The 26,201-nt window shown below is 43.5% G+C and overlaps 1 protein-coding gene and 1 pseudogene across 1 annotated transcript; both read right to left on the bottom strand.

Annotated features, from left to right (window-relative positions):
* Nucleotides 1-1,915: 1,915 nt before the first annotated feature.
* On the bottom strand, nt 1,916-25,265 carry LOC120685322 (annotated as a pseudogene).
* LOC120685323 (2-methyl-6-phytyl-1,4-hydroquinone methyltransferase 2, chloroplastic-like) lies at nt 17,706-19,169 on the bottom strand. The gene is made up of 3 exons (XM_039967167.1): nt 18,649-19,169; nt 18,197-18,503; nt 17,706-18,059 (listed from the first exon to the last, which is right to left on the bottom strand). Exons 1-3 carry the CDS (start codon nt 19,098-19,100, stop codon nt 17,904-17,906), a joined length of 915 nt encoding a protein of 304 aa, XP_039823101.1. The 5' UTR covers nt 19,101-19,169; the 3' UTR covers nt 17,706-17,903.
* Nucleotides 25,266-26,201: the final 936 nt, after the last annotated feature.

The raw sequence follows: 26,201 nt of genomic DNA, 5'->3' as shown, positions 1-26,201 counted from the left end.
TTTCAATACAGTCGGATGAACACATGTTTATTCATTGATACTTCGGATTAATATTTATGATACAGGCGCACTATCTCATTTCTGATGCTCTGAATCTATGAAAGAATCTGCCCCTGACATACTATTTTTTCGCTTAATTCAGATGTACCAAGCGTGTGCTACACTGCTACTTCAATGAATTCAGCATTTCCATTGCATAGTGTCAATGCAACTTTTCCATTTTCTAACCAACTAGATCTCTTCCAGTATTTTGGTTTGTGACCAACTAGATCTCTTCGAGTATTTTGGTTTGGGTACTACAGGCAGGTGCCTGAGAAATCATAACATTGATGTCCTGATTTTATTTTTCAACAAACGGTCTGGGATCATGGCCTATAGTAAATGAGCAAAACCAGAAGGACGGAGTTTTAATACAAATTTTCAATGGTACCCAAATTGTGCATAAATGAGCAATGTTCAATTGAATTTCAATCTTTGGTGATCACCATCCCAGTAGTAACCATTGTGTTGTAATTGATGGTGGCCACTTTTGGACAAATAGCCTACTCTTAATGAATTACATAAGCTACCTCGAACAGCTGCAGGTGTGTTTAGATTCCTCCCCAAATATTTTACACCCCATCACATCAAAGGGAATCTTACTAATTAGAAATATTAAATAAAATCTGTTTACAAAACTTTTTACACAGACGAGTTGTAAATCGCGAGACGAATCTAATGAGTCTACTTAATCCATGATTTGCAACAGTGATGCGACAGTAAACATCCACTAATTATAGATTAATATACCTCATTAGATCGTCTCGTGATTTACAACTCATCAATGCAAAAAGTTTTATAAACATATTTTATTTAATACTCCTAAATGATAAGATTCTCTTTTAAAAAAAATTAGAGGAGGAACTAAACACATGCATGGCGTGCAATGATGACGTGCAATTTTCTTCAAAAAAACTATAACTAAAAAACTGCTCGAACTTATCAATACCATAATTTATTGACATAAAAAATCGAAGCTGGCCAGCTCCACGAGCGCGGCAAAGCCGCGCCAATGTTTTCTATAGTGCTTAGATTCAAGGCATGCAATATAGGATCTGATGTTACATACTCCCTCCATTTTAAAATAAAAGCCCATCTATGATTCAAATTTTTTCCCAAATTAATGGTAAATATAGGCCCTATAGGGTACTGTACTGGCAGGCTGAGCACTAGTTCATGTGGGACCAAGCAACAAAAAAAAGAATTCATAAAAAAGGAAAACAAAAAATATCAACGGAGGCTCTATCCAAGTCCAAAAGCGTCCGGGACCCCATCCACTCGTTCACAAGGTATCGTCTCCGCCGCACTGGTTCCCCTTCCCTTGCCGACCCAGTTCACATCCTCGTACAGCAACAGTGTTTGATCCTTTTCCTTCCTAATCAGAGCAGTTCCCCTGTGCATGCAAGGTGATCAGAGGGAGCGGGATCTGTATGTAGGAGACAATATGGAAATTCTGATATACTTTCACAAAAAAAAAGTAGCCAGAAGCAAATTGACATTTCCTTCAAAGTTCTCCAACACCATGAATACTAATGCTCTCCTCCATCAGATGCTTCTATAGGCATTCCAATCATCTATATTCTCTCATAGTCATCCCCACCTCCCTTTATATAGATATAGATAGACGCAGTTACCATGGTTTGATATAAATTATCATCATATATATATATACATATATTCAAAAGATGATAAGCATGTAATTCATCACAGTTCCCGACAAAGTGATAGTTACATGTTTTTGTTCTAGATCATACCAACTAAAAATATAAAACCAATTTTCTTTGATGTCCTCATTGTTATATGTGCTCTCAAGGGGCTAACTAGATGAAAAGAGAACATGACTGACATCATACTGTTTGGCAATGACGCACATGAATAGAAAAGAAAATGCTGTTTATTCATAAAACAAACTTACAAATTCCATGAACTACATGCATGTTCGATGAGCACACACGGATATCCATGAACATCTATTTATAACGGAGGAGCTGAAACAACGACAGAGGCATGCTAACGTGGTACGTAGCAGCCTGCTGCTTATTGACAAGACGTTGTATTCAGCAGCACATACAAATCAACAACGAAGTTCAGGTATGTGTATCTTACTGCCTTGTATATACATAGTGCGGTAGTTCAAGCTTTATTCATGGGTAGATCTCAATTACAGAATAGGGGCCCAACACTGGCATGATTTTGTAATCATCGCTGAATCCAGCATCAGAAAAGATCCTTTTCCACTCATTTATGCCTCGTTCCACTCCATTGATATGCAACATGAACACATTCTGTATGTCTTCCATCTCGCTGATTTTGCGATCTCCCTGTGCTGATCCTCTCACCATCTCTATGATTATCACCTTTCCTCCTTTGGTTCTAGCGGGGATCGCTTGCTTGCAGCGTTGAAGTATCTTGACACAATCTTCATCGCTCCAGTCATGTAAAACGTTCTAAAACAGGTATAGAGAAACATTTTAAAGGAAAATAAAAAGTAGAAAAAATAATGATGAAAAATGATATATTTCTCTATAGGCTCACAAACTATCTCAGTATGCAATCAAGCTCCCAAAGTCATACGCAAGTTCATAACATCTGATGAAAAATGATCAGTTGTTTGAGTTTTTACTGAAATATTTAATTTCCATACGCAAGTTCATAACATCTGATCCGCTTGATTTATTCAAATAAATACTCCAAAATTCACACTAACAATCTTTCGGGTGATTCAGAATCTGATTTCATACAACAGACGAAACTTAATTATTTCTTTGGAACTGGGAAATCCTGCCTTCCCACCCCTCTAACATCTGATCCGTTTGATTTATTCAACTAAATATTTTAAAATTCACACTAGCAATCTTCCAGGTGATTCAAAATTTGATTTCGTACAACAAACGAAACTTATTTCTTTGGCACTGGGAAACCTAGCGCGAGTGAGCGCGCACATATACTCAGCTTTGGCACTTTACAAAGACAATATGTTATTTCTAGATGCACATGTATCTTTACACAAATGATCCTCACTGAGTGTTCAGTTATAGGATTTTTCATCCAACATGATGCCACGTTAGATAACTCTTCTACTGGACTTCTCAAGACATGAAGGCTTGAGCTTGTCTGTGTGGTCAAGGGAGCACATAAAATCCAGTAAATATTTTAAAATTCATACAAATTGGAACCCTTCAAATATAATTCCTATGGGAGAAAGTGTAGTTTTCTGGTGCAGTGCAAAGTAGTCAAGTTTGTTCTATTGGTGGGAAATTGGGTAACTAAGTTATCATCCTTCATATACTATTGTGCTATGGGAATCAATTTGCCATTTTGGACATCTCGTGCTTATGATTAGGGATGGGCATAATTACCCGGTAACCAAAAACTGAACTGAATTCCCCGAAACCGAGAAAATCGGTCGCTAGTTCGGTCTTAGGTTCTTACTAACCGGACGAAAATGACATGTGTACCGAGTAATCAGCATGTGTTCAGTTAGTGTGACAAGTACACGAAAACGACATGATACATGATATCGATACCTTGAGTAAGACAGCATTCGCAGGTGGAATCGACTCAAACATGTCACCGGCGATGAAATGCAAGTTACCATCCTCGCTGGTGGTGGCCTGGCTGACCACGTGCGGCAGGTCCAGCACGGTGCACTTAATGCGTGGGAATGCCCTCGCGATGACCAGTGTGGCCGCGCCATGGCCGCCGCCTACGTCGACCAGCGAATTGAGCCCGCGGAAGATGCGGCCCTTGTCCAAAATAATCACCTCTAGGAAGAGCTGGCTGTCAGATGCCATGGAGTCGTTCAGGAGGCTGCTAAACGCAGCGTCCTTGCTCGCCATCTCCTGCAGGGAGCAGCCGTGTGCCACCTCGAAGAGGGATCCGCCAGCGACCGCCGGCTCCTTCCTGAACCAGTCAGACATGCCGAAGAAGGAGGATACGATGTGAGGGCTCACCAAGTACGGCACCACAGGTGACAGGTTGCACCGACCGACAAGGAAGTAGCACGCCGTCGTTAGGCCGTACACGACATCACCGATGCCACCGCTGTCCTTTGCGGCGGTGGCTGTGAAGATGCCCGAAGTGCTGAGCAGTTCCATCATGCGCTTGAGGTCAGGGACCTTTGCTGGATGTATCTCGGTGTCGGCTACAATGTCGGCGAGGGTGGCGACACCACCGCGGCGATGGATGGCGTCGGGGATGCGGAGATCCACGGCACACTTGAGGGCCATGGACTTAACGTAACCCAGCAGGTGGTTTTGGAGCTCTGAAAGAGCTACCAGCAGGTCCTGTGGACTCACTTCAGCCAAGAGTCTAAGCGTCATGCTGCACCAGGGCACTTCAATGCCGACTAAAGGATGCAGTACTCCGCTGCGCCTGGCCTAATTCTTGCCAACGTACGCCTTTTATAGAAGATGGAATGACTAAATCATTTGTATAAAAACTCACACAAAAAGTATATCACAAGAAAATCTGAGGGCAAAGGAGATTACGTAAATACTCATAGTCAGTAGAATGGGAAAAAAAGGTCACACCACTAGTAGGAAAGGTAGATTGCGTATGAATCGTGGGTCGCATTCAATTAAGCATTTAGGGTGAATATATTATATACATGGGTATAAAACTTGGAGCCAAGTACTATTTGTCCTGGGTTCAAAGGAGGCTTTTGTCCCGGGTCCAACGGCTAGCCGAGCGGGCGGAGGTGACAGGGGCCTTTAGTCCCGGTTGGAGCCATTGGAGCCACCAACCGGGACAAAAGGGTGACCTTTGGTCCCGATTGGTGCTTCCAACCGGGACAAATATCCTTGGCCCTCTTATCCCCTTCCCCCTCCCTTCGCCCGAACCATTCAGCTCACTTATTCTTGCTGTTCTTGGCTCTGGTGGGGGGAGTTCTTGTTAATGAGGATATAATGAGATTTAAGTAATATTTACTTTTTAGAAATGCCTTTGCAACATGATGCCTTCGAGTGTTGTGCGTCCACTCAGGCGGCGGTACGCAATCAATTGAAGCGCACCGGTCATTCGCTTGAGTTCCGTCCTGAAGAGCGAGTTGGTCTTGTTAGTGGTCGTATTCGTCGTTGGATTATGAAGGCTTTTGAGTCCTTCTCACTTGCAAAAGAAAGTCGCAAATTTCACCGTGAATTTATTGTCGAGTTGCATGGTACTGATAATGATTGCGAGTTGATGGCTCGATATAATGCTAGACGTGAAGAGTCGGGGTTGGCAGAATTTGACCGTAACAAGTCAAGACTTCGGGAGGCGGTTAAGGAGGCATTGGTTGATAGGTCCCGTGAGTAGGATTTATTATCATGTATCTTAATTTGTACTATTTACTTTGTCATGTTGTGTATTGGATTATGTAGATCTTTTAATTAATCATGGTGTATGGTGAATTAATTTTCCAAATTGTATGATGGATATTGTAGATCTTTTAATTATTCATGTTATGTTACATTTAATTTAATTTAGTTTGGTTATATTTAATTTATTCGATACGTGTAAAGAATTCAAATCGATCCCTTTGAAATTACTTCTATTTTTTTGAAAATAATGCAGATGGACCGGCAATGGATGTACAATGCTGACCGACGTTCTAATGAATTCATTTAAAGTCTGCATTATTTTTTGGTTTTGGTTGAGGCAAACAAGCAGAATGATATTTACTGAAGTCATCATATGTGTGAAAATTTATCCTAGCATACATATGATAGTTATCTAGTTTTGGCTTTAAAATCGGGTGTGACAATTATGAACTGCTTATGCATGATGCTTGGGCTTATTGATGCCTTGATAACTCTTGGTGTGAGTTTTGGGTGAGTTTGCTATGTACTCCATGATGGGTTTTCACGGGAGTGGGCCAATGGTACTGACCACATACCTTTTCAGGAGTGTGCCTCGAGGGACCACCCTATACTTAGTGCCTGTGGCGAGCACAATGTTTGAGACTTTGCCTTGAGGAGTTGGTGGTGTACCTATTGTGGGTACGTTGCAAATGCTTCAGCGTGGTGCTAGGAACCGTTTATTTGAGGGAGAGTGCCCGCTCTCTGCAATTAAGGACCGAGTTGGTTTAACCATGTTTCTTTGGATTATTTATGTACATACCGTCCGCCTATATGGGTACGCGTATATATGGTCGGAGACTATTGTGTGGATAGAGCTTAGCCTGCAGGCGGATAGGAGGATCGTGTATGGAGGCTGTTGCTTTCTCTCCAAATAGGCCTCTCGATCCCTTTTGGCCCAGGGTGGCCCTCACAGCTCCGAGGTCTGAAGACTGGCGATGGTGTGCCCTACAGTTGGAGACTCTTCGATCCCTGGATAGTCCTCTGATCTATTACTCCGACTAGACTTCTCTTGTGCTGCTTCTCTTCCCTTTTATCTTTTGAACATAAACCATTTGTTTTAATGTAATTGATGATTATAAAACAATCATGGAGAGCTTTTTCAATAACAATTTTGCCATTATAAATAATTCTTTGCACGCTCAATGGGACTTATTATTCTTCATTTTCTTTTCTTGGTGATTAGAATCATCTTATTTCATAGATTCATCTACTTATTTAGGGAACGCACCCTAGAGTTTACACATGTAAACTCGAAGTTATCGTGTGTATAGATAGGATAAATGGAGTATGTTTTCTCTTTCTCATAAAATTATTTATTGACAAGATTTTCTATAAGATTTTTTTTGTTCACTAACAAGGTCATTTATTGCAGATGATTTATTGTAGCCGCTAACATGAACAATCATGCTGCTGTGCCTCTGTGGGCAGATGTGACATCGCGGCATGGAGGCGAACGTAGCCATTTAATTTCCTTGGACAGATAGCAAGTAACGGTCAATATCTGGGACACAATGTGATAGTGTTGCTGGGTTATTTACAACTGAACGTATTGCCAAATTCATTACTCCAGTAACACATCAATAGGGAACATCACCACTGAAGTGCCTACCAGAAACTGAGAATTTGATGGCAAAGATGAATATGATGGCGGAGCAATCATATCATACATGGTGTTGGGGAAATATGTACAAATGAACAATCTTAGTGTGCATACTTGATTCTTAGGTTCATCTGCATTTGGAGTATATACTTTTGAACATAACCGTTCATTTTAGTGTAATTAATGATTATAGAACAATCTTGGAGAGCTTTGTTCTTCAACCATTTTGCCATTATAAATAATTTTTTGCACGCTCGATGGGACTTATTATTCTTCATTTTCCTTTCTTGGCGATTAGAATCGTCTCCTTATTTGATAGATTCATCTACTTATTTGGGGAACGCACCCTAGCGTTTACACATGTAAACTCGAAGTTATTGTGTGTATATATAGATAGTATAAATGGAGTATGTTTTCTCTTTCTCATAAAATTATTTATTGACAAGATTGTCTATAAGATTTTTTTGTTGTTCACTTGCTAGGTCTTTTATTGCAGATGATTTATTGTAGTCGCTAACCTGAACAATCATGCTGCTGTGCGTCTGTGGCCAGATGTTAGATCGCGGCATGGAGGCGAACGTAGCCATTTAATTTCCTTGGACAGATAGCAAGTAATGGTCAAAATCTGGGACACAGTGTGACAGTGTTGGTGGGTTATTCACAACCGAACGTATTGCCAAATTCATAATAGGGAACATCACCACTGAAGTGCCTACCAGAAACTGAGAATTTGATGGCAAAGATGAATATGATGGTGGAGCAATCTTATCATACATGGTGTTGAGCAAATATGTACAAATGGACAATCTTAGTGTGCATACTTGATTCTTAGGTTTATGCATATTTGGAGTAGAGTAAAATGCACCGTGGGCACCTGAAATTACAGCGCTGTGTCAAATAAATCCATGAAATTAGAAACCAGACATCTAGCCCCTCGAACTTGCGAACCCGTTTACCCCAGGTCCAGTCCGGTTTTGCATGGTATTGTGCGGCCGGGATTTGCTACAGTAACCGCATTTTTGTTTTTTCCTTTCCAAATTTATTTCGGCTGAATCTTTGAAAAATCATAACTCTTCGATACGACATCGGATGAAGATGATTTTTATATGAAAATTATAGACGATGTTAAGGTGCTCAAAAAAATTATATAAAATTATAGCACCATAATAATCGCGTACTTTTGCTTGTCGCATTAGAAAATTAATATATTTTTTTGTTTGTTGTCAAATGAAGACACTTTGTATACCAAAATTTTAGTACTTTCAACGATTAGATTCTTATAGTTTTGAGTTTTTACATTTGAAGTTGTTAAGATGTTGATAAAATAGTATAAAGCCTCAACGTCTTGCGCGTACTTAATATGCTGCTTTATACTATTTTATCGACATCTTAACAACTTCAAATATAAAAACTTAAAACTATAACAATCTAGATCTTTTAGAGTGCTAAAATTTTAGTATACAAGTGTCTTCATTTGACAACAAACAGAAAAATATATTAATTTTCTAGTGCGACAAGCAGAAGTACGTGATTATTATGGTGCTGTACTTTTGTATAATTTTTTTGGGCAACTTAACTTCATCAAATAAAAAACTCAAAACTAGAAAGTTGTAGATCTCGTTGAGGGCTACAATTTTCATATAAAAATCATCTTTATACAATGTCGTATCGAAGAGTTATGATTTTTCATAGATTCATTTGAAATAAATTAGAAAAGAGAAAAAAACAAAACCATGGTACTGTAGCTTTCCGGGGTTACTGTAGCAAATCATGACTGCACAGTGCCAGCAAGCCATGCAAAACCGGGCTGGACCTGGGGTGAACAGGTTCGCAAGTTCGAGGGGCTAGATGTCTGGTTTCTAAGTTCATAGACCTATTTGACACAGCGCTGAAAGTTCAGGTGCCCACGGTGCATTTTACTCTTTGGAGTATATACTTTAGAACATAACCGTTCATTTTAGTGTAATTGATGATTATAGAACAATCTTAGAGATCTTTGTTATTCAACAATTTTGCCATTATAAATCATTCTTTGCACGCTCGATGGGACATGTTATTCTTTATTTTCTTTTGTTGGCGATTCGAATCGTCTTCCTATTTCATAGATTCATCTACTTATTTAGGGAACGCACCCAGGCGTTTACACATGTAAACTCGAAGTTATTGTGTGTATAGATAGTATAAATGGAGTATGTTTTCTCTTTCTCATAAAATTATCGATTGACAATATTTTCTATAAGATTTTTTTGTTCACTAACAAGGTCATTTATTGCAGCTGATTTATTGTAGCCACTAACATGAACAATCATGCTGCTGTGCGTCTGTGGGCAGACGTGACATCGCGGCATGGAGGCCAACGTAGCCATTTAATTTCCTTGGACAGATAGCCATGTAACGGTCAATATCTGGGACACAGTGTGATAGTGTTGCTGGGTTATTTCACAACCTGAACGTATTGCCAAATTCATTACTCCAGTAACACATCAATAGGGAACATCACCACTGTAGTGCCTACCAGAAACTGAGAATTTGATGGCAAAGATGAATATGATGGCGGAGCAATCTTATCATACATGGAGTTGGGGAAATATGTACAAATGAACAATCTTAGTGTGCATACTTGATTCTTAGGTCTATGTGTATTTTGAGTATATACGTTTGAACATAACCGTTCATTTTCTTGTAATTGATGATTATAGAACAATCTTGGAGAGCTTTGTTCTTCAACAATTTTGCCGTTACAGATCATTCTTTGCACGCTTGATGGGACTTATTATTCTTCATTTTCTTTTCTTGACGATTAGAATCGTCTTCTTATTTCATAGATTCATCTACTTATTTAGGGAACGCACCCTAGCGTTTACACATGTAAACTCAGAAGTTATTGTGTATATCATGTATGGACAGTTAAATGGAGTATGTTTTCTCTTTCTCATAAAATTATTTATTGACAAGATTTTCTATAAGTTTTTTTTGTTCACTACCATGGTCTTTTATTGCAGATGATTTATTGTAGCCGCTAACATGAACAATCATGCTGCTGTGCACATGGTTCCCCTAACCGTCGGTAACCGGTCCGGTTTGACCGGTTACCGGTCAAACCGGTCCGGACCGGTTCCGGTTTGATCCGGTATAAACCGGTCCAAATTCAAAATTTAAATTTGAATTCAAAAAAAATGAAAAATTCTCAAAAAATTCCTAAAAATACTTCAAGATGCGACAAATTTAATGGTGTCAAATTTTCTCAAAAATTCGTTCATTTAGTATAGTTTGCGGGGATTTAAAGTTAAACAAAAAAAACGTGCATACAAAAGTATACAAATACAATGTAAAAGTAGTACAAAAGAGGGTTGGAGGGTTCATTTAGACTAAAATATGTTATACAAACATTTATTTAGTATACTTTGCGGGCATTTGAATTTAAACTAAAAAAGAAAAAAAATGAATTTGACTGGTTACCAGTCAAACCGGCCGGTATACCGGTCAAACCGGCCGGTAAACCGGTCTAACCGGCCGGTATACCGGTACGAACCGGTTGAACGGGGAAGTTTGAATTTAAATTTGAATTTGTCCGGTTCCGACCGGTAACCGGCCAAACCGGTCCGGTATACCGGAACCGGAGGCCGGCGGTTACCGGTTAGCGGTCGGTAAGTTGAACCCTGGCTGTGCGTCTGTGGGCAGATGTGACGTCGCGGCATGGAGGCCAACGTAGCCATTTAATTTCCTTGGACAGATAGCTTGTAACGGTCAATATCTGGGACACAGTGTGACAGTGTTGATGGGTTATTCACAACCGAACGTATTGCCAAATTCATTACTCCAGTAACACATCAATAGGGAACATCACCACTGAAGTGCCTACCAGAAACTGAGAATTTGATGGCAAAGATGAATATGATGGCGGAGCAATCTTATCATACATGGAGTTGGGGAGATATGTACAAATGAACAATCTTAGTGTGCATACTTGATTCTTAGGTCTATGTGTATTTTGAGTATATACGTTTGAACATAACCGTTCATTTTATTGTAATTGATGATTATAGAACAATCTTGGAGAGCTTTGTTCTTCAACAATTTTGCCGTTACAGATCATTCTTTGCACGCTTGATGGGACTTATTATTCTTCATTTTCTTTTCTTGATGATTAGAATCATCTTCTTATTTCATAGATTCATCTACTTATTTAGGGAACGCACCCTAGCGTTTACACATGAAAACTCAGAAGTTATTGTGTGTATCATGTATGGACAGTTAAATGGAGTATGCTTTCTCTTTCTCATAAAATTATTTATTGACAAGATTTTCTATAAGATTTTTTTGTTCACTAGCATGGTCTTTTATTGCAGATGATTTATTGTAACCGCTAACCTGAACAATCATGCTGCTGTGCGTCCGTGGCCAGATGTTAGATCGCAGCATGGAGGCCAACGTAGCCATTTAACTTCCTTGGACAGATGGCAAGTAATGGTCAAAATCTGGGACACAGTGTGACAGTGTTGATGGGTTATTCATAATCGAACGTATTGCCAAATTCATTACTCCAAGAACACATCAATAGGGAACATCGCCACTGAAGTGCCTACCAGAAACTGAGAATTTGATGGCAAAGATGAATGTGATGGCGGAGCAATCTTATCATACATGGTGTTGAGGAAATATGTACAAATGAACAAGCTTATTGGAGATAATTTATTGTAGCCGCAAACCTGAACAATCATGCTGCTGTGCGCCTGTGCCCCGATGTTAGATCGAGGCATGGAGGCGAACGTAGCCATTTAATTTCCTTGGACAGATATCAAGTAACGGTCAAAATCTGGGACACAATGACACTGTTGGTGGGTTATTCTCAAATCTCAACCGAACGTATTGACAAAATACATTACTCCAGGAACACAACAGGGAACATCACCACTGAAGTGCGTACCAGCAGAAACTGGGAATTTGATGGCAACGATGCATATGATGGCGGAGCAATCTTATTACATGGTGTTCTGGAATATGTACAAATGAACCAGAAGGATGAAAAAAATTATGGTATGGCAGGGTCGATAGACAGTAGAGAAAAAATTCCTTATAAGACAAAACAGAGTAAACTCAAAATCAGATTACATTCAAAATCGAGAACGAGCCGTAGCTCGGTTGGCAAGCACGCCAGGTGTGCGAGCGAGCCCACCCGCGTTCGAGCGCGGATGCTCACCCAAGAACAATAGTTCTCTGTTTAATATGCAGCCTCTCACGCGTGGTGTAGTTGTAGGTTTAGATATGAGTGTAGTTGTAGGTTTGTTTATGCATGTGTGGTGTGAGTGAGGTGTGCGTGTGTAGAGTGGGTGTGCATATATGTATGAACAGATGCTACAGCTGTATCCAGATGAGAGGTTTTCAAAAAAAAAAGAGTACATTCAAAATCTTCATCGCCTAAAAGGCCCTTTCCTTTTCGATACATCTTCACTTGCATACGATACACCTTCAGGCTTCAACCTGATGTCCTGACTGATCTGCTAGACTGCTACCTCACGGTGGCCGACGCTTTCTCGTGGCGCGACACCAATGAAGGCGCCCTGCTAGAGATTTCAGCGCCCTGCTTCGACTTCATCGCGCGCCTCCGTCACGCCCAGGCCACGAACCCAGCCCTGGTCGCCATCCATGACGAGGTCAGCGCGGGAGCGGGCCGCACCATGGGCAGTGGTCGGCGACATGGTCACCTATGATGGGCGCCTGTACATACCACCGGCCTTGCACAATTTTTGCTAATTACAAACCATCAATCCAAATTCAGTCCAATCTCTATCTGAACCCCTCTCTGCGCTGAGTCTAAAATCAGCTTTGATCTTCTTTTGACCCAATTTTATCTCTCAAATCCTTGCTCAAAACAACTTTTTGTCCAATACCAATGTTGTAGATCTTTTCTCCCTCTACAACTTTCGTTTTGGCCAGATTTCAAGTTGCTATACGAAAATTTATGTTGTAGATCTTTTCTCCCTCTACAACTTTCGTTTTGGCCAGATTTCAAGTTGCTATACGAAAATTTTAGTTTTGGGCAATCCAAAATCGAATCTGTTTGTGCCCCAAAACCGGAGGTTCCAGTTTTGGAACCCGGTGATTCCGGGTTTCGCCCTGTTCGTCGTACGCGCGCCCATGCCGGCGACGCCACGCGTTGGCCATTGCGGCGAACCTCGATGGTCGCGCAGCTGCCTTTATCCTCTCGTGAAACCCTAGAGTCTTTCCCCTTCATTTCTTCCTCGTCGCGCTCGGGTAGAGCTGAGCTCGGGCCGAGCAGAGCCACTGCCAGTGTCGCTCCGGCCGACCTCCTCAGCTCCGCTTCAATCCTTCACGCCCAGAGCCGCTCCACTTCGTCCTCCACATCCGCAGCCCCTCCCGAAGACCCGGTCGGCCTTCTTCCACCCGGAATCGTCCTCCTCGCCGCCGGCAACCATTGGCGCCACCACCGAAGCTCCTGCTCTGCATCAAACCCCACTGCTGGTTGCTTCTCCTCGCCCAGGAACACGCAAAATCGGCCCTTGGTGAGCTTCTCTTCCTCCCCGGCTTCTTTCCCTTTTCCTCCCGGCGACGCCGTCACTGGAACGCGGCCTCGCCACCGCGGCTAGCCCGCCACCGCTGCCCTCCCTTCATGGGTCGCCTTGGCGCGGCCCTGCGCGATGCCTCCACGCGCCGCGGCCCAGCCTGCCTGTGCTTGCCGTTCAGCTGCCGCGCCCCCGCCACCGGCCGGCCTCGCCGCCAGGGAGGGAGGCGTGCCACGCACCGGCCATGGCCATGGCCTGGCTGTTCTCTATTTTCGCCCCCAAACACAGAACTGCTGGTTTTGGACCCGGAGGTTCCGGTTTTCAAGTGAATCTCATTTTCAGTTTTGTGTACTGATCTTGTAAAATTCATAGTAAATAGTGGAAAAATGTTAAAAATGCAAAACTAGTTTTGTTAGCTTCATATTTTTATGCTCTGTATGATAGAGTCATGAAATGTGTTGTTTGATAATGTTTTCTGTGCAGTTTTAATTATGCAAGTTAAATGCTTTTGTGGCTTGTTAATTGCCTAAATGGAGTTAGGAGCATACTAAAAATGTAAAACCAGATCGGTTAGCTTTGTTTTGGCAGGTAGTGCGTAGTAAAAATATTAACCTGATGTTTAGTTAGTGTTTCTGTGATGTGATGATTTAATCGTGTTAATGCTTGCTAAGCTAGCTCTTAATATCGGTGGTTCTATTAATTCAAAAGCATGCAGTTCCTGTAAAATCATGCTAACCCTGTTAGGATCAGAGTGTTCTTGTTTTGTGTGCTTTGCTTATGATTGCTTGATAATAATTTAAGTCCATAGCTACTTCTTTTGGCTCTAAGTGGATGCTTAATCTTCCTAATACTTAATCTTCCAAGTGAGTTAGTAGCCTTCCTTTATGGGAGACACTTCAGACTAAAATGAGTGTGAAATATGAACCCACACATCAGCATCTATGCAATTGCGACCTTATGCTTGCCTTGTATGCCTTTTTAAAAGCATTGTGTAGTGTTTTCCTTAAGTTCATGCATTTGCATCGTTGCATATCATTTAGGTACGCTAGAAGTGCAATGCGTGGACGTGAAGCACGTGATGATGGAACCGAACCACGAGACAGCGTTGGTGAATGTATCCTGAAGAGAGAAGGACCCGCTGGAGCAACCGAAGACCCGGCCCAAGGTTGGACGGGCCCAAGGCCTTGTTTGTACTAACACTGACTTAGTGTTACCCAAGGCAAGCCCCGGAGCATAACCCTTATTTTTAGTATTCAATGTTTATTTAAGTATTTGTGCATTTATGTTTCTAGGAGTTGTATGAAGCCCTAGTATGCATGTCTCTCCCTAGGTACCTATGAGTCTATACTACTATGCAGGTGTCATTAGAAATGCCTTGCTAAGTAGGAACTCGGTAGAAGTCGAGTGATTCCTGTCACTCGTGAGATATAGGTCTTGTTACTTATGGAAATGTTGTTGGAGAATGAATTAATGAGGAAAGAAAATGGAGACCAGGCGGAGATGAATTTGGTTATGGATATGGAATGAATGGAAAGTGAGCCTCTGCCTGTGTCGATTGAGGACCGTAACATTGTTGGCATTGTTGATCGAGGATTGAACAGTACTAACCGCATGCCGGAAGTAGGAGGCAGTCGAAATCGGTAAGCTGTGTACCGCTTTACAATGATACTTTGAATTCCGACCTACTACACTGGGCGTGGGAGTTGGCGGCTATTGGATAGGATGCTGCCTTCGGGTTCTCTAGGAGTTCGCCGTGAGGGGCCCAACACCAAGGTTTTAGCAGGCATGGTTCAGATGTCGTGGTAATGATGGGAACAGTTGACATGTGTGGTCCAGTGTGACTTGCATGTGTCGTGTGAGTTAGGCCCACCTTGCAAGGTTAAATCGGATCGATTCGCCGTGACTCGCGGATATGAGAGCCTTGATCTTTTGTCACATCGTAGTAAGAATTGGAATGAGAATGGAAGGATGAGGATATGAATATGATGATTGTATGGTTGGAAGCTTAATATGATATACCATAATTGTTCTAGATGTTGGTCCAAACCTAGTTGGTATTTATATAATAAACTTGAGCTAAAATATTGAAAGTAAGGATCCACTATTAGTAGCTTTTCAGCAAAATAACTCTATAGCCAAAAAGCGTTGCATGTCTAGGAGTCGGCTAAGTATATACCACTAGTCGGATAAGTCTTGCTGAGTATTAGTATACTCAGGGTTTGTTGTTATCCTGTTTTTCAGGTGTAGCTGCTGGTGGTTGAAGCTAACTAGGATTCACATCGGTGGGCTCGATGTGACGTCCTCACGTCTTCGTAGATGCCGTTATTTTCAAACTGAGCTTTTATTTAAATTCCGCTGCATGTTGAACTCTGATAATTTCTTTAAACTTTTTGGGTAAAGCTTTGCTTTGTAACTTAAATTTGAAAAATTTCTATCTTCTTGTAATCATCTGTGCTCGTCTTTGTGCGAGTCTTCCAGTGTTTTCAATCCTTAACCCAACAGACTGCCGGATTACACCGTTTTAAGTGCGCGGTAACTTGATTAATGTTTAAGATGATAATTAGCGCACTTAAGCCGGTTTAATTTGGACGGTTCTGTCATAGTTATTCTATCCGTCGTCGACCGCTTCAGCAAGTACTGCCACTTCATCCCCTTGGCGCACCCGTACACTACTGAGACCGTGACGCGGGCCTTCTTCGCCGACATCGTTCATCTCCATGGAGTTTCGTAGTCCATGGTGTCCGACCGTGACCCGGTGTTCACCTCGACATTCTGGCGCGAACTCATGCGGCTCATGGGCACTAAGCTGCACATGTCTTCGGCCTTCCACCCCCAGTCTGACGGCCAGACAGAGGCCGCCAATTGCGTCATCGTGATGTACCTGCGCTGCTTCACCGGAGATCGCCCCCACCAGTGGCTTCGATGGCTGCCGTTGGCCGAGTACATCTACAACACCACGTACCAGTCCTCGCTCCGCGAGACACCGTTCCGCGTGGTGTACGTCCGTGACCCGCCCACCATCCGCGCGTACGAGCCCGGTGAGACTCGTGTTGCAGCGATCACGCAGGACATGTAAGCCCGTGAGGCTTTCCTCGCTAACGTACGCTATCGTTTGGAGTAGGCGCAAGCAGTGCAGAAGCGACACTACGACCGGCAACATCGGCCGGTGTCCTACCACATCGCCGACTGGGCTCTACTTCGTCTTCGACAGCGTGCCGCCACATCCCTCCCCAGGACTACCACCGGGAAGCTGAAGCCCCGCTTCGTCGGCCCTTACCGCATCATCGAGCTCGTCAACGACGTCGCCGTGCGCTTGGAGCTCCCTCCGAATGCCCGTCTCCAAGATGTGTTCCACGTCGGTGTGCTCAAGAAAATCGTCAGGACGCCTCCAGCTACACCTCCTGCATTGCTGCCCATCCACCATGGCGTGGTGGTTCCAGAACTGATCCGAGTCGAGCGAGCTCGCTTGGTGCGCGGCGTTCGTCAGGTGCTCATTCATTGGCGAGGCGAGCTGCCTGAGTCAGCCACCTGGGAGGACCTCGACGCTTTCCATGACAAGTACATGGACATTCAGCTCAAGGACGAGCTGGATCTCGAGGGGGGGGGGAGATGTTATATGGGGCCACACATACACTAGGCGCAGGCGACCCCGTGATGTCCGTCGAGCAGCGGAACGCGCGCATGACGTTTCGTCCGCCAGTGGCTAGATAGGAAAGATAGGTTCTGTTATCTATTTTGGTTCCTAGATTTAGGGAGCAATTGCCTCCAGTCGGTTTGGGCCTTAGGCCATATATTCTTGTAATCGAACTCTTGGTGGTTTAAAGAAAGATATTATCAATCTCATCTCTCCCTTCCTATCAAAACAAGCCGACGGCAGGGGGGCAAAACCTCGCCGGCGATGATGGACTGCGGCTACGAACTCCGTAGCCGAGGGCTTGCTACCCTAGGCCCCGACGTCCTTGGCATGGAGGCTCCACCCAGTACTAATAGGCTACTTTTTATCCCAGGTGGAGCCTCTACCTGGTACTAAATGTTTTGGGTGCCATTCAGTATCGGCTGGAGCTACCAGCCGGTATTAAATAGTTACCCATCGACGTTGGTGGCGTCCTTTAGTACCAACTGGGGGGCTACAACTAGTACTAAATATCTTCCGTGAGTACAGTACTGTAGAACCGATACTAAATATGCACGCCCACGGACGAATGCTCACTTCTCCAGTAGTGCCACTATTAATATTATTAATTATATCCACACAAACAGGAACAACAGTAAAAGAAGTACATAACAGGAGGAAAGATAAATACAATACAAAACACACAGGAAGCGCCTACTATAGAGAAGCCTAATTCAGATATTGGCTACCCTCTATTCCTTGCAGGCTTTCATCTAAGTCCCCTTCACTCAGATTGGCATGCCTTTGGGCACAATCTTGTCCTTTATCCACATGTAAATAGGCACCAGAACATAGTATGCAGCACATATTGTTCCTATGAGGAAGCGAAAGAGGAAGGTGATTGGATTCACTGGTTTGCTGACATCCTCAGCTTTCGGACCAAGCTGCATCAAAATTAAAACGTAAAAATTACACCCAAAACCCTTGATATCTACTGCACAAAATGCATCAAGGCTTGTAAATGTTAGTCTGATAGCTAATTAGCTATGCTTTCCATAGCAAAAAATGAAAAGAAAGGTACCTCCAAAGAAGAGTCTCCACGTTCTCTCTTCACACCTGTGACAGAGCATCCAATGATCAGGCCATGCCTCCGGACACCACGGTACCACTTTGGTCCAATTCTTTTCAGCTTGACATCCTTAAACCCAGCCTTCTTGAACCACTCGATATACTCTTCTTCCTGGGGGAAAAGCATCCACATGTCGGCGAAGAAGCGGGACAGCCAGAAGGTTGGGTACACCGGGCCAATCACACAAGCTGTCCCACCAAACTTCAGGACCCTGTATGCCTCCTTGATTCCTCTCTGTGGATCAGGCCAATACTCAATGCTGCAAGGTACCGCGAGTCCGCGACAGGACATGAAAATCAGCAATCTCTACACGACTGGTACTAGTTTACTAACGGAATGCGCAATCATCAGATATAAGTAGCGAAGACAAAGTGAAGTGAATCGATCAACGGAGCGTCAGTGACCTGCCGGCGGAGACGTATCGGTCGAAGGTGTCGGTGGGGAAGGGCAGGTCCTCGGCGTCGCCCTCCATGATGGTGACCCCCTTGAGCGCCACTTTCTGCCTGGCCTTCTCGAGCTGGTGCGGGGACTGGTCGAGCAGCGTGACGTTCTCCGGGTCGACGTGCTTGACGATCCCGAGCGTGGTGAAGCCCGTGCCGCCGCCGACGTCGACGACCTTGAGGTGGCTGCTGTAGAGGTCGGCGGGCTCGAGCGCGTCGTCGCGCATGTTCTCAGTGAAGTGGCCCGGGTTGAAGACGTTGTCGTAGGCGACGGAGATGAAGCGGTAGAACCAGAAGGCCTCCTTCTTGTGCTGGATGAACCGCGGCGCCTTGACGGGCCGCGCCGGGGCTGCCGCCGACGAGGACGCCGCGCACCTCAGCTTGGCGCCGCCGCCCGGCCCGTAGGTGGAGACCATCGCGATTTCCTCGCTGCCGCCGCGCGGAGACGAGAAGTGGGGAGGGGAAGGGCGAGCGATCTAGGATAGAGTATACTTTTTACAGTACCATTTAGTCTATTTTAAAGGCCGGGAGTGGCCCACGATACTGTTCTGTGGTCGTTGGATGTTGGAAGCATTAAGGCTCTGTTTAGTTCTAACGCAAAAATTTTTTGCGTTGAAATCTTACTAATTTAAAGTACTAAATGAAGTTTATTTACAAAACTTTTTGTACATATGGGTTGTAAATCGCAAAACAAATCTAATGATACTAATTAATTCATGATTAATTAATAATTAGCGGATGGTACTGTAGTATCACTGTTGCAAATCATGGATCAAGTAGGCTCATTAGATTCGTCTCGCGATACAGGATGCAGTCGTTAGGACATGCGTGAATCTTCTGCACGTCCAATCCAAGAGGGCAAACCATCTTTTTAGCTTCGTATGTTGTTGACGGCAGTTCATTACCCTCAGGAAGCATGTTCTTTACAATCTTTAATAGCTCACCAAATCCCTTATCGGTTACACCATTAGTTGCCTTCCATTTCAGCATCTCCAGCGTGGTACCCAACTTCTTTTGCTCCGGTTTGCAATTAGGGAACAACGGCCTTTTGTGATCCTCCAACATCTTCTCGAACTTTAATGCCTCCTTCACAGTTTCACTGTCTTTCTGTGCATCAAGCAACGCCTGACCTAGCTCGTCAGGTGGCTCCTCTTGTGCAACATTTGCTTCACCCTCGTCCATTGGTTCATCTTGAAAGCCACCTGCTTCATGAACCCATGCCCAATCTGGAAGATTGTTATCACCATCGTCATCTTTTTCATTATCTTCCATCATAACTCCAACTTCGCCGTGTTTAGTCCAAAGGCTATAGTTACTCATGAAACCATTCAAGGCCAGGTGATTCCATAGAGTATCTCTTTTTCGGAATTCCTTTTTATTTTCGCAAATACTGCATGGACAACACATTAAACCCTTTGGCGACCTATTTGCCATTGCCGCCTTGAGAAAAGAATCTAAACCCTGAATCCACACCGAGGTGCTCCGGCTTCCGTGCATCCATTGCCGGTCCATCTGTACAAATTAAAAAAAATCATGCTCATTATCCCTAAAAAGTAAAAACAGATTACTATGAAGTAATTCAAAAAAAAATGTAAATGTGTCATAGTCCACCTATCTAGTAAATTTAAACTAAATAGCAAAATAAATTGGCACAATAACATATACACATGTCACCATGAAATAATTCAAAAAAAAACATTCTAAATGTGTGATAGTCAAACTATATAGTAATCATTCTATGAAAAGCAACAAATCAATTCTACCTTGCTCAAATTAATGAACAAATTAATAAATCATGCCCATTTTCCCTCATCCTTAAAATCCTTAAAATTTTGCATAATAACATATATATATATATGTCCCCGTGAAATAATTCAAAAAAAATCATTCTAAATGTGTCATAGTCAAACTATCTAGAAAACCTTCTCTAAAAAGTAACAAATTGATTCTATTTTGCTCAAATTAATGAACAAATCAGAAAATTATGCTCATTTTTCCTCAACCCTAAAATCACTATTTTCTTTATCTAGAAAGCATGAAACAAAAAATAAACACCGTGAAAGAAGAGTGAAAGAAGCTACTAACTTTTGGTGCACTTGGATGGGTGAAATCCTCACAAATTTGGAGGGAAATGGGCAGCACCTCCCCTCTAACACGCCATGAGAGAGAGGAGGAGCTCGGCCAAATGAAATGGTCGGGCTGGGGAAGAAGGAGTGCCTGGCTTATGCGGGGCAAGTTAGTGCCGGTTGGTGGCTTTAGCCGGCACTAAGTGTGTACGTTTAGTGCCGGCTAGAACTACCAGCCGGCACTAATATGCAATTGACCAAGATAGTGACGGCTAAAATTCCCAACCGGCACTAACGTGTCTTTTGACCGTTGTGGCAGACGGGCTGACCGTTGGGGGCTGGCACGTTAGTGCCGGCTGGAGTTTCTAGCCGGCACTAACGTGCCCGCTTTGTACGGTTCATGCACGTTAGTGCCGGCTCCTGTTGGACCGGCACTAACGTGCTGGTACCAATGTACCATTCTCCAACAATGAGCCCATCTATGTAAGAAATTTTATAAATAGACTTTGTTTAGTACTCCATGCATGTATCGAAACATTTAATGTGATTGTTTTTTTTGTTTAGGGGTTTATGGGGTGGAAAATAAACTGGGCCTAACCGAATGATGGGTAAAGCGTTGGCTGCCATTCGTCTGGCTCCACCACGAGTTAGTGCACCCGCAACAGCTGTAGAGAGCAACTCTCTAGAGTTTTGTCCACATCAGCTATAGAGAACACTATAAATGATTCATCCAACGGAGCATCTACGAACACGTACTTCAAAAAATTTATGCAAAAAATTTATGAACCCCACACATCACAATTTTTGATTTACAAATTTCTCTGGCACGCAGAGTCTCATTTCTTCTCAGCCACTCCCCCCGATCTCTTCATCCTCTCGCAGCTCAAGAGGAGCTAGTGGTGATGCATGCACGGCAACTAGCCACGCCCATTCCCCGCACGCCCCAGCAGCTGCGAGTGCTAGCGGCCGCGCCGCGTCCATCTCCGGCGGCGTCGCTTTACGGCGGCGGCCATGCTTCACCGATGTCTCGCCGCGGCGCTCGTCTCCGGCTTCGCCGCTCGGCGGCAGCAGGCCAAGCTCCACCCCGCCGCATCCCCCGCAGCGCCAAACAAGCTGCTCCGGTCGCATCGTCTGCAACGTGCGCTCAGCCTGAATGCCTCTGCCTGATCCTCATTCAATCCCCTTTCTCCTGCTCAGCAAGTGGAACCGGAGTGGTGGGGTCCGCTCACGTGGAATGGCGTGCTAGCGAGAGGCCGCTACGTCTAGCAACGATTTCTCTCTCTTCTCAGTTTTTTATTCTCAAATGCTGACATGGCTCTTCTAAGAGCAAGGCCAATAACACTTGGCTTATAGCCAAACCAAGTCAGTAAGAAACAAGCTTACCGCCCAACGCATACAATAACTAGTCTATTCACATTTCTTCAATACCTATTATTTTATTATACGGGACCACCGATCAAGAGATGTTTAGAGAGAAAAGAGCTCGGAATTGGTGCGGCAAAAACATGGTGGGACCCAGCATCATAAAGGGAGAGTTTTGGTTTCTGCGTTCAGCTCGGCGTCTGCAGCAGCGACAAGTGCGGCATTCTCTCTCCTCCACATCGTCTTCGTAGTTGACATGGCGGGCGATTCGCCCATCATTGTACCTGCTCTAAAGAGAGCTGATAACGGCCCGTTGCGGGTGCGCTTAAAGTCCTCTTTTTTAGCGGGCGTTGGCTGTTGGCTATACTGTAGCAGTAGCCCACGAACTGTTTGCGTGGATGCCTAGGTACTGTTCACGTGGGACCCGCGAACTCTACAGTGGGATCCATGGTACTGTTCTTTTTTTCCTTTTTTTCCGTGCTAGCTGCAGTCTTACATTTTAAGAATTTTCTTAGCGACTTAAGTAGTGATTGGTTGAGTGGCTTAGCTACCTACCCGGTTTGCGATCGAGATGTAGCTTCGTAGTTATTGGTTAACTGAATCGTCCCCCTTATCAAACTCCAACAGTGCAAAAGAGACCGTTTAGCCTGGCTTATTTTTTAACTACCTTTTTTATTTCATTTATTCAAAGAAACAAAATGTTCCAAGATCTCCTCTAACTATTTATAACTAATTCCGGCTTCTATTTCTTTATCTCAATAAACAACCAATATGAACGTCTATAAACTTAGCCAACTCTCATGTAAGAAAATTATTATAGTGCACTCAAAAACCCAAAACAACATAGGGATACAACTAATAAGTCAGAATTAATTTCAATTATTCATTTTATCTTAAATATGGACCAATGCAGCATATACTAAACATCTAAAAACCGATAAATTCTTAAATAAGAAATTATTATATTGCACTTAGCAAACCAAAACAACAACGTAAGAACGAAACTAATTCGAAGTGAACTTCCCTTCAAATAGAAAATAATTTAATTTTTAATTCTATTTTGATTGATTTGGTGATTTAATCCAATTCATTGTTACGATACTGTTTTCAATACAGTCGGATGAACACATGTTTATTCATTGATACTTCGGATTAATATTCATGATACAGGCGCACTATCTCATTTCTGATGCTCTGAATCTATGAAAGAATCTGCCCCTGACATACTATTTTTTTGCTTAATTCAGATGTACCTAGCGTGTGCTACATTGCTACTTCAATGAATTCAGCATTTCCATTGCATAGTGTCAATGCAGCTTTTCCATTTTCTAACCAACTAGATCTCTTCCAGTATTTTGGTTTGTGACCAACTAGATCTCTTCGAGTATTTTGGTTTGGGTACTACAGGAAGGTGCCTGAGAAATCATACCATTGATGTCCTGATTTTATTTTTCAACAAACGGTCTGGGATCATGGCCTATAGTAAATGAGCAAAACCAGAAGGACAGAGTTTTAATACAAATTTTTCGATGGTACCCAAATTGTGCATAAATGAGCAATGTTCAATTGAATTTCAATCTTTGGTGATCACCATCCCAGTAGTAACCATTGTGTTGTAATTGATGGTGGCCTCTTTTGGACAAATAGCCTACTCTTAATGAATTACATAAGCTACCTCGAACAGCTGCAGGTGTGTTTAGATTCCTCCCCGAATATTTTACACCCCATCACATCAAAGGGAATCTTACTAATTAGAAGTATTAAATAAAATCTGTTTACAAAACATTTTACACAGACGAGTTGTAAATCGCGAGACGAATCTAATGAGTCTACTTAATCCATGATTTGCAACAGTGATGCGACAGTAACCATCCACTAATTATAGATTAATATACCTCATTAGATCGTCTCGCGATTTACAACTCATCCATGCAAAAAGTTTTATAAACATATTTTATTTAATACTCCTAAATAGTTAGATTCTCTTTTAAAAAAATTAGAGGAGGAACTAAACACATGCGCGAACTTATCAATACCATAATTTATTGACATAAAAAATCAAAGCTGGCTAGCTCCACGAGCGCGGCAAAGCCGCGCCAATGTTTTCTATAGTGCTTAGATTCAAGGCATGCAATATAGGATCTAATGTTACATACTCCCTCCGTTTTAAAATAAAAGCCCATCTATGATTCAAAATTTTTCCCAAATTAATGGTAAATATAGGCCCTATAGGGTACTGTACTGGCAGGCTGAGCACTAGTTCATGTGGGACCAATCAACAAAAAAAAAGAATTCATAAAAAAGGAAAACAAAAAATATCAACGGAGGCTCTATCCAAGTCCAAAAGCGTCCGGGACCCCATCCACTCGTTCACAAGGCATCGTCTCCGCCGCACTCGTTCCCCTTCCCTTGCCGACCCAGCTCACATCCTCGTACAGCAACAGTGTTTGATCCTTCTCCTTCCTAATCAGAGCAGTTCCCCTGTGCATGCAAGGTGATCAGAGGGAGCGGGATCTGTATGTAGGAGACAATATGGAAATTCTGATATACTTCCTACGTCGACCAGCGAATTGAGCCCGCGGAAGATGCGGCCCTTGTCCAAAATAATCACCTCTAGGAAGAGCTGGCTGTCAGATGCCATGGAGTCGTTCAGGAGGCTGCTAAACGCAGCGTCCTTGCTCGCCATCTCCTGCAGGGAGCAGCCGTGTGCCAGCTCGAAGAGGGATCCGCCAGCGACCGCCGGCTCCTTCCTGAACCAGTCAGACATGCCGAAGAAGGAGGACACGATGTGAGGGCTCACCAAGTACGGCACCACAGGTGACAGGTTGCACCGACCGACAAGGAAGTAGCACGCCGTCGTTAGGCCGTACACGACATCACCGCTGCCACCGCTGCCCTTTGCGGCGGTGGCTGTGAAGATGCCCGAAGTGCTGAGCAGTTCCATCATGCGCTTGAGGTCAGGGACCTTTGCTGGATGTATCTCGGTGTCGGCTACAATGTCGGCGAGGGTGGCGGCACCACCGCGGCGATGGATGGCGTCGGGGATGCGTAACCCAGCAGGTGGTTTTGGAGCTCTGAAAGAGCTACCAGCAGGTCCTGTTGACTCACTTCAGCCAAGAGTCTAAGCGTCATGCTGCACCAGGGCACTTCAATGCCGACTAAAGGATGCAGTACACCGCTGCGCCCGGCCTAATTCTTGCCAACGTACGCCTTTTATAGAAGATGGAATGACTAAATCATTTGTATAAAAACTCACACAAAAAGTATATCACAAGAAAATCTGAGGGCAAAGGAGATTACGTAAATAGTCATAGTCAGTAGAATGGGAAAAAAAGGTCACACCACTAGTAGGAAAGGTAGATTGCGTATGAATCGTGGGTCGCATTCAATTAAGCATTTAGGGTGAATATATTATATACATGGGTATAAAACTTGGAGCCAAGCACTATTTGTCCCGGGTCCAAAGGGGGCTTTTGTCCCGGGTCCAACGGCTAGCCGGGCGGATGGAGGGGATAGGGGCTTTTAGTCTCGGTTGGAGCCATTATAGCCACCAACCGGGACAAAAGGGTGACTTTTTGTCCCGATTGGTGCTTCTAGCCAGGACAAATATCCTTGACCCTCTTATCCCCTTCCCCTCCCCCCGCCCGAACCATTCAGCTCACTTATTCTTGCTGTTCTTGGCTAGGGTGGGGGGAGTTCTTGTTAATGATGATATAATGAGATTTAAGTAATATTTACTTTTTAGAAATGCCTTTGCAACATGATGCCTTCGAGTGTCGTGCGTCCACTCGGGCGGCGGTACGCAATCAATTGAAGCGCACCGGTCATTCGCTTGAGTTCCGTCCTGAAGAGTGAGTTGGTCTTGTTAGTGGTCGTATTCGTCGTTGGATTATGAAGGCTTTTGAGTGCTTCTCACTTGCAAAAGAAAGTCGCAAATTTCACCGTGAATTTATTGTCGAGTTGCATGGTACTGATAATGATTGCGAGTTGATGGCTCGATATAATGCTAGACGTGAAGAGTCGGGGTTGGCAGAATTTGACCGTAACAAGTCGAGATTTCGGGAGGCGGTTAAGGAGGCATTGGTTGAT

Source organism: Panicum virgatum, chromosome 8N, assembly GCF_016808335.1.
Source record: "Panicum virgatum strain AP13 chromosome 8N, P.virgatum_v5, whole genome shotgun sequence".
NCBI classification, from domain to species: domain Eukaryota; kingdom Viridiplantae; phylum Streptophyta; class Magnoliopsida; order Poales; family Poaceae; genus Panicum; species Panicum virgatum.
This window is presented reverse-complemented; position numbering and strand designations above follow the sequence as displayed.